The 17,314-nt window shown below is 38.5% G+C and overlaps 1 protein-coding gene across 1 annotated transcript in view; it reads right to left on the reverse strand.

The window, feature by feature from the left end:
- Positions 1 to 14,102: 14,102 nt before the first annotated feature.
- Positions 14,103 to 17,314, reverse strand: part of LOC127621316 (phosphatidylethanolamine-binding protein 4) — a 209,974-nt gene continuing 206,762 nt past the window's right edge. Inside the window, exon 7 of the mRNA XM_052094872.1 lies at positions 14,103 to 14,367. Within this exon, the coding sequence (XP_051950832.1) occupies positions 14,276 to 14,367 (92 nt within the window). The 3' untranslated portion in view covers positions 14,103 to 14,275. The remainder of the gene's footprint in view (positions 14,368 to 17,314) is intronic.

Consider the following 17,314-nt stretch of genomic DNA (forward strand, 5'->3'; position numbering starts at 1 on the left):
TGTTATGAATAAAAAGGTGACTTTCATGTTACATGTTACTTGCCAAATACTGAGCATTTGAACCTACACGTTATAAACTCAGAGCACTTTTTTAGGAACACTACAGCAGTTACAGAAATACTCAAACCAGCCTGTTTGGCACCAACAATCATGCCACTGTCAAAATTACTGTGATCATGTTTTTCCCCATTATAATGGTTGATGTGAAAATTAACTGAAGCTCCTGACCATATCTGCATGATTTTGTGCATTGGACTGCTGCCACATGATTGGCTGATTAGATAATCACAGTAAAGGAGACCTATTATGCCCCCTTTTACAAGATGTAATTTAAGTGTCACCAGAATGTGTCTGTGAAGTTTCAGCTCAAAATACCCCACGGATCATTTATTATACCATATTATAAATGCGTCTTTTTGGGTGGAATCAAAAACGCGCTGATTTCCTGTGTGTCTCTTTAAATGCAAATGAGCTGCTGCTCCCCACCCCCTTTCCGGAGGAAGGCTGTGCCTTTAGAACTTGTGCTTCGGTTACTACAGCAACAACAAATCAGAACCTATATGACTTACAGCATAAATACCGGAGTTCAGGCAGGGCTGGACTGTGAAGGGATATTGCTGTGGGATTTTACATAGTAACTGGCCCAAAAGTTGAGCGGGGGGTGTTCGCTGTCCTTTTCTGCATATTGCGGTGCTGTTTTGTGGTCCGTTCTGCATAATGCGGTGCCTCATTTTAGCTTATGCGGCCAAACCACCGGCCTGCTCGGTTCTCCCGATGGCCAGTCCGCCCCTGACCGGGCCCAAAATGCATCTACCCACCGGGAAATTGCCCGGTATGCCAGATTGCCAGTCCAGCTTGTCCACTGCGTCTTCAGTGGCTCTGATGCCGGGAGTACATGAATACTCTTATGTTCTTTTACAGCCAATAACAGAACACTTATGACGCTTACGAAGCTGAGACATTATTCTTCTCTCTGTATCTGCTCCAGCGCAGAAAAAAATGGCGGACTGTGTGTAGCTCACTCAGGGGAGGAGTCTGTCACCAGTGGGTGAGAACGGCTCTAACGTCACGTCACTTTAGAGCAGAAACGAAAACCATTCATTTTGATAGAGGAGTGGGTGGACTTTTAACATTGTAGGGTGGTTGTGTACACACACTGCAGACTCACATTTATGTACAAACACCACGTAAAAGTGAATTTTGCATAATAGGTCTCTTTAAAAAGTAGGTGTACAGGTGTTCCTATTAAAGTGCTCAGTGAGTTTATATGCTTATTAAATATGTGTCAATACTTATATAATTAAGTATGAATGATTTATGTAACAATGCAGCAAAAAATAGACTATTATAATGAGATTAGAAGGAGGGATTGTCATTTTGCTACTGTCTGCTTTGTGTTTATATTAATTACTGGAATGCTACTTGTGTTGTCAGTTTGCTTGTCATGTTGATGTCAAAAGCATGGTGAAACTCTAAGTGTCATCCCAACTTATCTAGTCCTAATTACCTTAAAACCCTCTGCAAAAACACTTTTCAGGTCTTCATGCTCATTCACAGCTTATATCATATAATAAAGCCTGATGATCAATCAAACCACGCTGAACTTTATTTACATTGGTTCGTAATGTTGGCAACTTCCTAATAAATGTATCATATGTGTCCACTTTACACTAAGGTACATTTTCATAGGTTTTTAATATAATGATATTAAAGTGCCATTAAACATTTATAACAAATGATGTAATGTGGCTCACTATTTGGCAAGTATTGCATGAAAGTCTTATTTTTATACATGTTGTTATAACTGCATAGCAATGCTTTGTAATATATTTGGCCTATTGTAGTCAGTAACAAACCCTTTATAAACCCTTAACAAAGGGAGCATTAATGTAAAGTGTTAACAAAAAACATTTAAGTCGACCACTAATCTCAATACTTGCTGGCTGATATATTGTATCTGTTCAACGAACAACCTCAATGTTAACCTTAAAGCTCCCCCTGTAATCCCCATCAACCACGCTGCAGCCAAAGCAACAAATCCCCATTCTGAACTCTGGAATTATACGTCTTGGCAACTGATATGCAAACAGTGTAGTAGTACGTATTAGCTGACAAATATGGCCTAATGAAGTAAAAAGGGAGTGTGTAGGAGGGGGGTCTGAATCATGCTGTGTGTTCTGGGGGCCACAATAAATAAACACATCGACTGGCACACACTCGGGGTTCTCCAAAGGCTCATCTGTACTGAATGAGCAAGAGGCAATTTGTGTAGGTGAGCTACTAAAATGTCACTAAATCTGTCATTAGTGGCTTCTTAGGGGATCTCCCCCCAACTCCTACTTCCTATCGCAGACATGGTCTGAAATATGATCTTATCCGATCCGGATGGGAATATGTCATTCATCATGAAGGCAAGAATGCTGTTACAATAACAGGCTATTGCTGTTGAGTCTGGTGTTGTCATATTATATTGAATAACTAAAAATCAATACACTTGAACAATGTTCGTCTTGTGCTATAATAAGATCTCTCGCTACACAATCACACTGAATATGTCAGCATACTTCTGTTTTCCTATTTAGGTAGAGATAAAAAGAGAAATTAGATAGTTGTGTTGTAGTTAGTTGATATATAAACACGTAGTAGCGCAAGTTATTTTAATAATGAGAGAACTGCCATTCATACCAAATGAGGAAATACACATAGACTTCATGGTGGCAGCTAAAGTCCTGTGTGGCAGCAAGTACTAAAAATAGGACAGAGACTTAGTGATTTGAATATTACTTTTTAAAGACTAAAATAGAGGAAGTAAACAATTCATTTCCACTGACTGAACCCATGACGTTTGCTAACAGTTGTGTACATTAACAATGCCATGGTTTTAGTGTTCATACAATGCAGAACAATAATGTGTGTGTTCAATAAACAATCATTTTTCATAGCTTGAAACTTTGAGCTTTTACCTTTACCATCCAAAGTCCCAGATAAAGCTCTTTAGCATGAATTCCCACATCTGCTGAAACATGTGACATGTCCACATTTGAGTGGTTTTCCTGTACAAACTCACCATCACGTTGCTAGGGTGTTGTGGGTGGTTTCCAGGGTGTCGCTACTGACTATGTATACATGGACACCAAAAAGCGGCTTATTGCATGAAAGCAGCGTTCCCGTTTACATGCACTGTATAAGCGGCATACTCCTTACTCCCATATACACGCGGCTCTGTCAGTTAGCAGCTTTCTCCACAACAATGTCATTTTCCTGAGACGCTTGTGTAAATAACAAACATAGTATCAGAGGAAGACTTTGCTATTTTATTCCCTATTGCGGCGCTTTATTTCCAGACATTCCAGAGTTGTTGCTGTGTTTGTTTCCTTAACTTTCCATGGCCATATGCAGCAGAATTGTGATGAAATAATGGGGTTTTCCTCTTACATAAAACTCCAGGATTCCCTCATGGATATTTTACATTGGTGCGTATAAATGGGTAAAGTTTATAGTATATGTGCTTGTTCCAATGTACTTGCAGAAATGCTGAATTTTTTTCCACTGTGTTGACTTGTTGTTGGGCTCCATCGTTTGACGTAGGTTATCCGGTCTGTTCAAGCACATGCACACTCCTCAAAAACCTGTTAGAATACCGCCTATGTGTTTACATGGCCACATTAAGCAATGTTCTCTGGGAGAAACCTTGGAGTGTTAAACTACTTTCTCTTCATCCTTTAAATGGTGTAAGGAAATCATCATTCTTGTTTACAGAACACCTCTTTCTGCAAAAACCCTGGAATAATCTGCACAGTATTGTAAGTGTTTAAAGTGCATGTGAATGTAATTGTGTTACTAAGGTATTCTGATTGCTTAAATGTGTTTCATGTGGTAACATCTAAATTAGTTTGATTCAAGTCAAACATCTTATTTAACATGAATACATGTTACATGCAAAACACATTTTCGTGGTTAGATCAAGAGCAAATAGTTATTTAAAGTAACCAGCACTTTTTGATTTTCTGGTACTTAGATATGGTTTCAGTCCCTCCTTTAATGTAAATTGTGTTTTTTTTTTATGCCAATTTTATCGTCCACCAGGTGAAATCAATCCAATCCAATCACTTATAGGTGAGCCTTCGCAAGCAGCCAGGACTGGACTGGGAAGATATATCAGCCCAGGATTTTACATGGCAACTGGTCCAAAACTTGTTGAGCGGGGCAGCCCGCTCGGTTCTCCCGGTGGCCAGTCAGCTCTTGATCGGCCCCAAAGTGCGTCGGCCCACCAGGAAAATGCCCAGAATGCCAAATTACCAGTCCAGCCCTGCAAGCAGCACTAATAAAAGTCACAAAATCCCCACAAAAATAAAGTAATCCACATGACTCGATAAGGAACAATTGCAAATACTGCTGCATATCCAGCTAAGCATCATAACTGTACTTACAGTAGCCATTGGAATTATTGGGATGGTTTTATTAAATTAAAAAAAAAAACATTTTTGTCCTCCTTGAATGCCAAATGAATGGGTCCCTTAAAATATCCACACAAATACATTTCAAATTTCTGATCAGAAGCATACAGTATGCAAGAACAAATCTATAAATACATTATGACATTTCAGAACGGCTCTTGACAATTATATCCTTACGAATATGTTTTGATGGAAATCATTCTGCCAGTGCCCACAACTGTTCTTTTAGGGATGCAAAACGATCAAGGGAATTCCCTTTAAATGATTAGGAAACCACTAGCTGTCAGTGCACTTTCCTAGGGGAAGCCATTCCATGGAGTTGACACTGGAAAAACTACACAACACCTGTCACGCTACTCATGTTTTTATTTCCTACTATTATGACCGAGCACATTGTACTGACTGACTGACTGTGAGTTTGTCTACGGAATGGTTGCAGGCTGAATAGGACTTCCCTTGTGCATTTTGCATGTCGGGATTCCAGGGAAGCATTCTCTTATCCCATATCATGATCTCCCTAATTTCAATATGTGGTGGAAATATACAAGGCCGCAACGGTGCATAATCAAATTAGTTGTGTTTCTTTCCAGGCTGCACGTGGGGCGTTGCCAGTAGATGTTCTTCGTTCTTATTATGTCCCACAACCATGAACACTATCTACTCCTCAGGGCCGATGGAAGATAATTCATATCAATTATGGAACAATTATTCAGTGATTGTCAGATGGAACAGATGTACTGTACAATATGAATACAAGTTTTTATAAAATACAAAATAAAGCAAGACATATTAGTTTGTATATTAATATCATAGGATATTACAATAATAATTATAAAATTATAATAGGTTAATAATAATTCTTATAATTTATAACATATACAGTATATTTTCTTCATTTGTTGGCCAGAAAAATTTGGAGCCAATGAAAATGAACCAAAAAGACAGTTGTTGCTGACTCTTTGAGTGAGATAAAATCTGGTAGTGACAAACCACTTATTTGAATAAAACCACCTCCTCTAACATCACATACACACAACACATACAGGTCAAACAGAGAGAACCACTCTGTTGTGTTGTGTCCCTTATTGAAGTGCTCAAAATGCTAAAATCTTCCATATTTGTGTCGCAAAAAAATTGCAACCCTAATTAAAGGCCACATCCAGACTATGTGAAAAAACACTTTTCAAGTGTGGATGAGAGTTGTAAATGTAGCAAAAGCAATGTGTTTTCAAACGAAAATGTATTGTGGACACCATCTAAATGAGTATATATATATATATATATATATATATATACACATCTCAAACATGTAAAAAGTAATGCTCTAGCTTATAAGTCATCATTATTTACGACTGTTTCTTTACAATGCGTCATCATGTATCAATCCTAAATTAGAAAACCTCGTTTGCTAATTAGACAAAATTTCACAGGTAAATTAAATAAGTACATTTTATGTCATCGTGTTTTAGGCACCAATTTTTAAGGTTTGCATGCGCACCTCTGGATCTAGTTTCTATCGCTATTAAAGCAAGGTGATGTTGTATTATAGACTACATAGCATGCATTAAGCTTCTCTGTGGAAGGCTTCCGTGCATCATGTGGTACATTAAAAAAAGCACTGAAATGCTAGTACACTTTTAAAGCTTAGCTTAATCCACTGCTTAAAAGGATAGTTCACCCAAAAATATTTTGTCATCGTTTACTCACCCCTGTGTTGTTATAACCCTATTTGAATTTCTTTCTTTTTCAAAACACAAAGAGAGAAATTTTGAAAAATGTTGCGCTCAGTGATGTCACACAATGGCAGTTTATGGTGACCACATCTTCAAGCTTCAAAAGGACACAGAAGTCTAATCAATTATTCCATGAGACGCTTGATTGTTATGAACGTATACGATAAGGTTTAGTGAGAATCACACCAAAATTGAATGTATTATTTAGTGAAAATGTTTACTGACCGTTGATCTCCTGTGCATGTTCCTGATAGGGCAAGAGAGCAACAATTCAAGCAGCCCCCTCGCGACATTGGAGCGTTCCAGTGTTTTGGCTATCTAAAAACAGATCCTGCACTATGATAGCGACATTAGAACACAACACAGCTGCACACAAAACAGTGAACAGAACTTACTGAACATGTCTAAAGAGTTGATGCATTTCTATGCCCAGCCTTATTTTTTTATTTTTTAACAGAGTACTCTAAAATCAAACAGAAACATAAAGGCGGCTACAGACAGCCACAGTCACACCATGGCCTAACCTGATGGCAAACATCACATAATAAAAGGTATATTTTCTTTGGTAATCAGAGTTTTTGTCCTAACCAGCAGTGATGAGTGACGGTACTCTACTGATTGCATGTTTTCCATTTTCGGCCTCACGTGGGTAACCCCGTCCACTGTGAACTAGCAAAAAAAAATTCTTATAATAGTACATTAAAGCCAGCATCTCATGCGCCAGTTAAAAACGACTTGATTTTGCCCGAGAATGTAACACATACAAAATGTTTTTGCAGAGGTATCATTACCCTCATGTCTGTCACAAATAATCACAGATTAAAAAAAATAAGGCTGGGCATAGAAATACATAAATTCTTCGACTACAGACTCTTCAGACATGTTTAGTAAGTTCTGTTTTGTGTGCAGCTGTGTTGCGTTCTGTTTTCGCTATCGCTGTGGGGGACTTGTTTTTAGATAAAACAAGTTTTGCTTAAATGCCCCAGTCACGAGTTTCAGTAAATAATACATTAGATTTCAGTTTGTTTCTCACCAAACATTTTTGTATAATTTCATAACAATCATGAGTCTCATGGAATAATTGATTAGACTTCTGAATGATACTTTTTCATTGTTTTAAAGCTTGAAGAGTAGGTCAACATAAACTGCCATTGTGTGACATCACTGAGCAATAAATACTTTCACAATTTCTCCATTGTGTGAAGAAAAATAAAGAAAGTCATATAGGGTTATAAAAATGGGTGAGTGTAACGGTAGCCAGCTGGTACATATCTGTGCAGTGTGTAAACCCCATTCTCCTGGCCTTTAGAGATGCACTAGCAACCAAGGCTAGAGGCCATGGCTTTATAGCCTCTTTACTAGCATATCCAACTCCCATGCAGGGGATTGCCATTTCAAATCCTGCTTGGGGTGGGATGAGTAGGACCAGTGACATAAACAAAGCCTGAATTTTCATTTTTGAGTGAACTAATCCTTTATGTAAAATGTACAAACAAAGAGTGAGTAAAGTTTACTTGAAACAGAGTAAACTTCACCTGAGAATTTCTAACTAAAGCCACCAAGAACTGTATTTATCCTTTACTTGAAAATATGATCTGTTAAATTTACTAGCAATTTCTGCATGGAAATTGTGGAAGAGTTTCTCCATATGATTTCAGTGTAGGGGCACATGGTAGATTAATTTTTTTTCTTGGTTTGTAATATGTCAAGATCAAATTGTGAATATATTTACAATCAATGTATCAAATCAATCAATCAAATTTCAGCAGGTGTGTATAACATCAATATATTTACATTTTCATTTAGTCATTTAGCAAACGCTTTTATTCAAAGTGACTTACATATGAGGTACATAGTAAGGTACTCGGGTTCAATACAAGATAAGCTCAATTGACAGCATTTGTGGCATAATATTGATTGCCACAAAAAATTATTTTAACTCGTACCCCATAAATCTGGGTTACAGTGTGGCACTTACAATGGAAGTGAATGGGGCCAATCCATAGGTTAAAATATTCACGGTTACAAACGTATAGCAATAAAACGAATACAATATGTGTGTTAACATGATTTTAGTGTTATAAAATCACTCACTTTTCTGTGATAAAGTTAAAGTGAATTTTACAACTTTGTTAGCATGTGTTACTGCGTAACACAGTAAACCCTAAATCAATCATAAAAAAAAAAGTCAGCTCAAATAATTCACAAATTTTAACAGAGGATTAGCAAAGTGCTTTTATAAAATTAGAAGCGTCACATTTCTGCCCCACAAAAATTTGCCTCATTCACTTCCATTGAAACCTCGATTTAGTTTTTCTTATAGAAAAGGACGGACAAGTCAAACATTTTTTTTTGTTGTTGTAATCGACATTATGCCACAAATGCTTTTGAAAGAACTTCAGTTGAAATTCAGTTACCTTTAACCTTTACAATCTGACATTTACCCTTTAAGATCCAGCTGGCACAATGTGGTATATTCTATCAAGAATTATCTCAAGACAGATCTGGAATTGACTCATTATCTTCTACTTTCACTTTCTGTTAACATTTAATATTTGTTTATTGGTCTAGTGTAGCATCTTTGACCTTTGATTGTGGCTGTAACACTAAAGTGACTCTAGAGTGAGTCTGTGGGTGGATCCTTTAAGAAGCTTGAGAAATTTAAACCTGGTTTTTGTTGTGTTGTGATGCTGTGTGTGTAAGACCACTAAAGTCTGAGAAAATAAACAAAAGCAAACAGGACAAACTGATCAATTCTTTGCCTGAGTTCATGCAGGGGACATGACGATACTCACCAAAGACTGGCTTAACCAGCTAAGGCACAAAGACCTGCAGGAACCCTATTCTAACCCCTTGTGTGTGTTTGTGTGTGTGTGTGGCACTAGTGATCGGGGTATAAGAGATAAATGATCTGCCAATCTGTGAGTATGAATGGATACGAGAGTGTGCCATAGCATGTGTGTGAGCATTTGATGAGATACTATTGCCTGGTCAATTAAACCACTAACTTACATTGATCATATCCACATCAAAGTACCCTTCCCTAAATCCCGGCCTTTTTTCAAACATCTGGTGTATTGATAACAAACTCTCTGTGAGACAGAAATGCTCAACAGAAGTCAATAGTTTTTCATTCCAGAGAGAAGCTTTTGTGACCCAACCTCAGACACACACACACACACACACACACACACACACACACACACACACACACACACACACACACACACACACACACACACACACACACACACACACACACGAATAAGGCAAAGAGGGATTACATGCTAAAGAGATTTCTGAGTGGTTAAGGAGTTTACACAGTCAATGATAGAATGCATTGTGTATTACAATGCAACCATTAATAGTATAGTATGGTTTGTGCATTGCATAAAGTAACATGGGTCAATGCATTTTATAGTACTACCAATTCTATCGGGAAGACACGCAGGCTTGAGTGAAGTTTGACATGCCATTTATTTGATAGATGTAAAACGGGAGGTGATGTCTCTCTCTTTGGCGTAGGCCCCGTCCAGCAGTCCGAGGTAGTTGTACCCGGAACCGTCATGTCCTGCCGGAGATAGGAGGCAGGGGCGAGGAGCCTACCCCCCTGCGGGACAGGGCTCAACTGGTGGTTGTGGGGAGATGGAGGTTGCAGTGTTACCACACCGAAACAGCAATGTGATAGATTGTGAGTGGACTTATAAAGCATTGGCTTACGTGCGATTGGCTAGGAGTTACCCAGCTAATGATGTGATGATGTACAGCTGCTGGTCTTCCCGCTAGAACTATGCTCCACTTCCATTGCTGTGTCATTGAAAAACCAAAACCAAAAAAGATGCCCGACATAAATTTAAATGAACTACATAATATAATTTAGCAAAAATGTGAACATAAATCACATCATTTTGAATGAGGCTGGACAGGTCACACCAGGTTTCACGTCAATTAAATAGACATTTTGGATAAAAGTGTCTGCCAAATGAATAAATGTAAATGCAATTACACCAAACATTGGTTCCTGTATGTCTTGTGACCGACTTCGATATACAAAGTTTGAATATGCAGAAGCACAATTGAGATTTCAGGGATATGGTGGAGGGCAATATTTTCAGTGAATAACAACTTCCATTTCGGTCTGTTTGTCGCACAATGCTATCATATGGCTTCAGAAGACTTGGAATATAACGCGTAAACCATATAACGTTTTGATCTTGTTTGGAGCTTAACAGACCCTGGTCAATGGATGTTATAATTATGTTTTTTCATCAATTATGTTCATCAAAATCAATACAGGTTTGTATGCGTAAGGGTGAGTAAATTATAACTGAATTAAAATTTTTAGCCTAATTATTCCTTTAAACAGTTTTTTGCAACATTTCCTTTGTTTGGCATGTCTATAATTATTATATAAGCCTGTTTAGAAATAGCACTTTATGTGAACGCTTTGCCCAATATAAACGAAAAGTTATTCAGTCAAGACAAAACCTACTGGACGTAAAACAAAGACAGGCACATTTACAAACAGATTGTTCCTCTTAACCATTAAAGAACAGGTACGTATTACCGCAAAAGAAAAAAAAATGGTTTGTCGTGAACCTATGCCCCTTCCGTCTGGCATGAAGTAACACTCAGAGAGTATTTTGGTCGTAGTTCCACTGCGGCTTCCGGCTGAGTTGTGGCCATAACCCCCCTTACTTCCTCTATTGGCCCTGACGTATTTCCTCCCTCCAGTTTGACTCTTTCCACAAACATTGCCTAATGTGTTACAAAACAGAAGCCACTTTCACACCTCTCTTTCTCCCCCTTCTGCATCAATCCATCTTTTCTTCTATATGTCTTCAGATTTGGCCAGGAAATTGGCGTGTAGTCATCATGTGCAGCCAAAAGCAACCTTCGCTGCAGCTTTGACCTCGGAGCGCGGCAGAGAGTGCGAGCAGCATTACTGTTGTTGGTTTGTGGCATTGAACTGTCTGGAAGAGCCTGGGCTTGTTTTTGCTGCCAAGAAAACAGGAATGCAACACTCTGGCGGTTTGTAAGTGAGGGGTGGATTATGTAAGAAAGGCACAGAAAAATAGACTGTCCATTCCAGGGAAAAACACACAGGCTATGGTATAATATACTCATGACCAGCCATAGTGGTATGTGCGAGTGTGTGTACATGTGTTTCACGGTATCTACAAGTATTAATTTCTGACATCTCACTGTATACAAATGAGAATAGCACAAATCATTGAAATGGAACTCCATTCCAAACTCTTTCTAAGGCCTTCTAAGGCTACATCCACAGTTATATGTTTTCGTTTTTTTTACTAGGTCTGCCAATCGATATACATTTTTATTGAATTAATTACATGACATGCAGATTAATTCATTGAATTAATCGTATAAATACATTTCAGCTGAGAAAGGCCCTCAAATAACAATAATTCAACATATAATGATTAACTAATTATAGTTGGATTAAAATAAATTATTGAACTTTTTGATGGAAGAATGTGTCATAACACACAGTGCATCGCACCCTGCTACATATGGTGCTGTGTAGACGCAGACTGGTCAGAGTGCCAATGATGACCCCTGTCCACCGTCGAAAGCACGCGAGTATCGGAACTGGACCTTGGAGCAGTGGAAGAAAGTCGCCTGGTCCAATGAGTCCCATTTTCTTTTACATCACGTGGACGGCCGTGTAACTGTGCGCCATTTAAATGGGATATGGTCTGCACTTATATAGCGCCTTTTTAAACTTAGTGGTATTCAAAGCGATATACACTGAGTCTCATTCACCCATTCACACACACTCACACACCAATGACAGCAGAGCTGCCATGCAAGGCGCTAGCCTGCCATTGGGAGCAACTTGGGGTTCAGTGTCTTGTCGTGTGGGCCGGGAATCGAACCACAAACCCTGTGATTAGAGGACAACCCACTCTACCACCTGAGCCGGTGGACGGGTCCGGCCATTCATGTGGATGTCAATTTTGACACGTGCCATCTACCTTAACATTGTTGGAGACCAGGTACACCCCTTCATGGCAATGATAGTCCCTGATGGCAGTGGCCTCTTTCAGCAGGATAATGCACCCTATCTTACTCCCCACATTGTTCGTGAATGGTTTGAGGAACATGATGAAGTGTTCAAGGTGTTACACTGGCCTCCAAATTCCCCAAAATCACAATCCGATTGAGCTTCTGTGGGATATGCTGGACCAACAAGTCCGATCTATGGCGGCTCCACATCGCAATTTACAGGACTTGCAGGATCTGCTGCTAATGTCTTATGCCAGATACCACAGGACCCCCTTCAGGGCCAGCGCTGTTTTGGTGGCACGCGGAGGACAAACAGCATATTAGGTCATAATGTTTTGGCTCATCTGTGTACATTGTTTTATGTGTTTTATAATTTATCGCACTGAATAAACATGTTAAATCAACAGCCCTTTTGAAAATGCATTGATTTTGACATTTTAATATACTATGTATATACATATAAACAATGTTTCAAAAACACAGTCCATTACAGGATACCCCAGAAAAAAATGACGTTAGGAAACTGAAAAAAAGAAATAAAAAATGAAAAAAAGAAGAGAAAAACAGATTAGCGTAGATGTGTCCTAATTTTTGCCAAGGCAGAATCACATGTATCCTTTTCGGAAACTTTTTTTAAATTAATTGCATCATTAGCGTAGCAACATGCAAACCTCAAACTCTATTGGAATAATAGAGCGCAACTTTCGGGTTCCGCAAGTAAAAACCCCATTAACTTAGGGCAACAGGGGAATTGATTTTTAATGATAACTCAAACTTTTAAAGACGTATATTTCTGCTGATTCATCAGTCCATGTTTAATATCAGAATTTGTGTTGAAAATCTACACTACCCATCATCCTGAGGAGAAAGATCCATCAAACAGAGAACTGCGGCCAACAAAGTGAAAGAAAATGATTTCTGCAGCGACTGCTTACTTCTATGATATGTTCATGATGCTATCGAGTCAGTCTCCATACACTTACAAGCTAATTACATTTACTGAGCACTTTTTTTAGAAACACCTGTACACCTACTTATTCAGACGTTTATCCAATCAGCCAATCGTGTGGCAACAGTGCAGTGCATAAAATCATGCAGATATGGATCATGAGCATCATTTAATATTCACATCAACCATCAGAATGAGCAAAAATTTGTGATTGAGTTCTGTGGATGGAAACACCTTGTTGATGAGAGAGGTCAACTAATGGCCAGACTGGTTCGAGCTGACAAAGTCTACGGTAACTCAGATAACCACTCTGTGAGCAGAATAGCATCTCAGAATGCACAACACGTCGAACCTTGAGGCGTGCAACAGCAGAATACCACGTTGGGCACTTTATTATGACCATATTGTTCCTAATAAAGTGCCAAGTGAGTGTGTATATTTTAATATTTTGCAATATCCTTTAAATATTTTGATTCTATATTTATAATCAACACTTCTAAATCAATACTTTTGTAATTTTCCATCGTTTTTTTTTTTTTATATATCATCTGCAATGCTTCATGGGACTGCAGTTCATGCCCTCATAAAAGACGGTTAGTACACAGTCCCTTTTTTTGGCTGAAAAAGTGAGCGAGCACTGTTGCACACTACTGTGTGGTGCAGGCAGCCTATAGAAAGTGTAGTTCAAATAAGATCCACGATGGTTAGAAGGCAACTTACTATGTAGGTAGTAGACAGCAAGGCAGCTCACTAGGTTTTCAAACAGAGCTACAGTTTGGGAGACTTCCTTAAAATACACTTTGTGCGACTGTAGATTTCTCCCATTATTATTTGCAACATCAAGACAAAGAACAGACAAAGAAGTCTTGAAATGACAGGAATGTGGCTTTTATTCAAATATTTATGAATATTAACACAAGAAGATATATTGCATCAAAACCCATTCCTATAAATGACAGTTATACATGAAAAAAAGCAGAATAATTAGTTTAATAAATCCCTAAATTATTCTGTGCAATACAGTGGATCGTGTACAACATCTGAATTGGCCATAGTGTGTAAGAAGGCCAGAAGTGAAATTTCAATGGCAGGTTGGCAGATGTCCTCTAGTTCTTGTGGTTCTGTGTGAGGAACTGGAGTGAAGCCACTGGGCCAGACAGACCAAACCTCTGAACAAATGCCTGTGGATTCCAGTTCCCTAGAAAAAACAACAACAAAACCATGCTGTATATAAGTTCTGTTCTAGAGGCACTTAACAATATTTTAGCACATTTGTGTAACACTTCCTAGATATTCAGACATACACCATATATATAACGCTCATCACATCATAATAATGGACCCCAAAACAGCTTATGTAGAATAATTATTGCATTTCAGCCTGTCTTAATATGTGGCTAAAGCAAATATCTTCTAAATGCTATGTTTACACTTAAAAAAAAGACAGAGAGATAGATAGATAGATAGAGAAAGCAGAGTATTTGACTGTATAATTATAAAAGACATAGGTCTGGTCCTGGATGCAGATTGAATGGTACTTATCATCTTTTACTACAGTCCTGTCATTATTGTGTCTATTGTTGAAATGAAGTGTTGCACTCTGACCCAAAATATGTGCCTATTGCACTATTAGCAGTACTTTTTACGATTACTCCTGTGGGTAAACATTTCTAAGTACTTGTTACAAATGGTAAATAAGCATCTTTAATGGAGGATTGTTTAAAATCGCACATGTCTCAGGGCCTCGGTGGGCTGTGAATCACTGCAAGCGTCTCATCTCTAAATAAAACACACAGCCTGTCACAGTGCTGGAGGTGGCAACATGAGAGAAAGCGTTTTGGCAGGACAACCACATAAATACCAGACGTAACTCCGGCTGCTATAACAATATCACTTCTCCAATTCCGGCAACAACTACAATCCTAAAAAACAAAATGTGAAATCACATTTGGAAAAAAGAGCCAACAAACTATGTCCAAGATTGAATATTTAAAGTTCTACATTTGTCAAATCTTTGCTCTTGTTGTTTATATCAACAATGCAAACTGGTGATATTTTTGTAAAACCACAGTCTAGGCGAGTATGGAGAGCCAACTTACTCAAACTACAACATGATTACACAGCAGACAGCTCAACACAAGGATGCGTTCTTGTGTTCCAAAAACAGCTTGATGGAGCACAAATCTGAACAAAGGAATCTAAAGGCGTGATTTTCTAAGTATTAAACTATGTTTAACTTGACACAGCGACCTAAAAATGGTATGATTATGACATGACGCAACAAGTGAGATGCTCCAAAAGCGTCTGTCTGACGCAGGTGTACATTGATGGGTCCTTAGACAACCCCTCATAATAAATCTCAGACCGATTGACAAATTCAATGGCACAATGGATTGCTGAGAACAGTCGGCCAATAATGATTGGCTTATGTTCAATAATATGCAAATATACAATACATTGGACTCAAAAGCCACTTTTTGTATTGTCTTATCAATGCTTAACTCCTCTGCCACAGTAATGTAATGCATTTTAATTATCTGAATATTTATACATATACACTGGCAAACAAAATTTGGAACAGTGTACATACAGATTTTGCTCTTTTGGAGAGAAATTCTAGCTGTCTAGCTTGTCCAGATACTCAGGTGACATTTCACCCCAATGTTCCTGTAGCACTTGCCATAGATGTGGCTGTCTTGTCGGACACTTCTCACACACCTTACAGTCTAGCAGCTGATCCCACAAATGCCCCATAAGGTCTGCACCCCTGAGTCTTCTCTTTGCTGTTGTACCTGAAACTGGTGTTGAGCGGTTAGAATTCAATGAAGCTGTCAGCTGAGGACATGTGAGGCATCTGTTTCTCAAACTAGAGACTCTGATGTTCTTATCCTCTTGTTTAGTTGTACATCTGGCCTTCCGCATCTCTTTCTGTCCTTGTTAGAGCCAGTTGTCCTTTGTCTTTGAAGACTAGTGTAAACATTTATGTGAAATCTTCAGTTTTTTTGGCAGTTTCAAACATTGTATAGCCTGCATTCCTCAAAACAATGATTGACTGATGAGTTTCTAGAGAAAGCTGTTTATTTTTGCCATTTTTGACCCAATATTGACCTTAAGACTTTCCAGTCTATTGCATACTGTGGCAATACAAAATTGTCCAGAATGTTTCATTCAGACATTTATTTAAATGTTGCTTTGAGCATATGGCTGAACCCAAAATGATTTAGTGATAAGTCCCCTTTCTGCTGGACAGAGTGGATTGTGAGGGAGGTTAAAATACTCTGTGACCTATATGAGAGTGGAGTGTTGATATCGTTTGAAAATATGGTTCAACATTTTGGGATTCCCAGGTCTCAATTCTTTAGGTATTTACAACTGTGCCACCTGGTCTGAACTATTTTTGGGAGTAGCCTACTCCCCCCTAAAGTGGCAGAAACTTTGGGAGTGGTGATTACTGCCATTGGAAATGTATGCCATCGGTGTATTACTCCCTGCTAATTCAGAGTCTGTGAGACTGAGCTTCAACTTCTCTTAAGTAATTATGGGAGAAAGATTTAAACTTGGTATTGGAGGTGGGAGTGTGGGCTAGGATTATATAAAACGTCAAGTCTGCATCTAGAGATGCAAAGGTCTTAAATCTCATGCAATTTAAGATTTTAGATTGATTCTATTGGACCCCCCTCTAGATTGTATAGGCTCTGTCTTAAAGACAAACCCACCTGCTGGTGATGCCAATCAGAAGATGAGGACACAACCCATGTTTTTTGATGGTGTGTTAAGATCCAAGAATTTTGGTTGAGGGTTCAGAGTTTTATATGTGATGTATTGGTGGGAAATGCACTTAAGTGTCATGAAAATAATGGTCCTAAAATGGGTTTTCTTCATGTAAAATATATTTCCTTTTTTTATTTTGGGGTAAAATATGACCAGGAAATTTCTTGGTGAGATGCATCTTGCAGTAAATTGCAGTACAAAAGCACAGAAACAACAATACACAATTAACAGGGGAGCAGTTTGAAATTGACATATCTTCCCCTAACTGTGTGCATAGACAAATACACGGCCGAGGCGGAAATGCAGTAGTGGTGAAAAGGGAAACCCCGTCCGTGCACACAGCAGAGCACACCACATCCTGGAAAGATCAAATG

This window comes from Xyrauchen texanus, chromosome 27, assembly GCF_025860055.1.
Source record: "Xyrauchen texanus isolate HMW12.3.18 chromosome 27, RBS_HiC_50CHRs, whole genome shotgun sequence".
Taxonomy (NCBI): Eukaryota; Metazoa; Chordata; class Actinopteri; order Cypriniformes; family Catostomidae; genus Xyrauchen; species Xyrauchen texanus.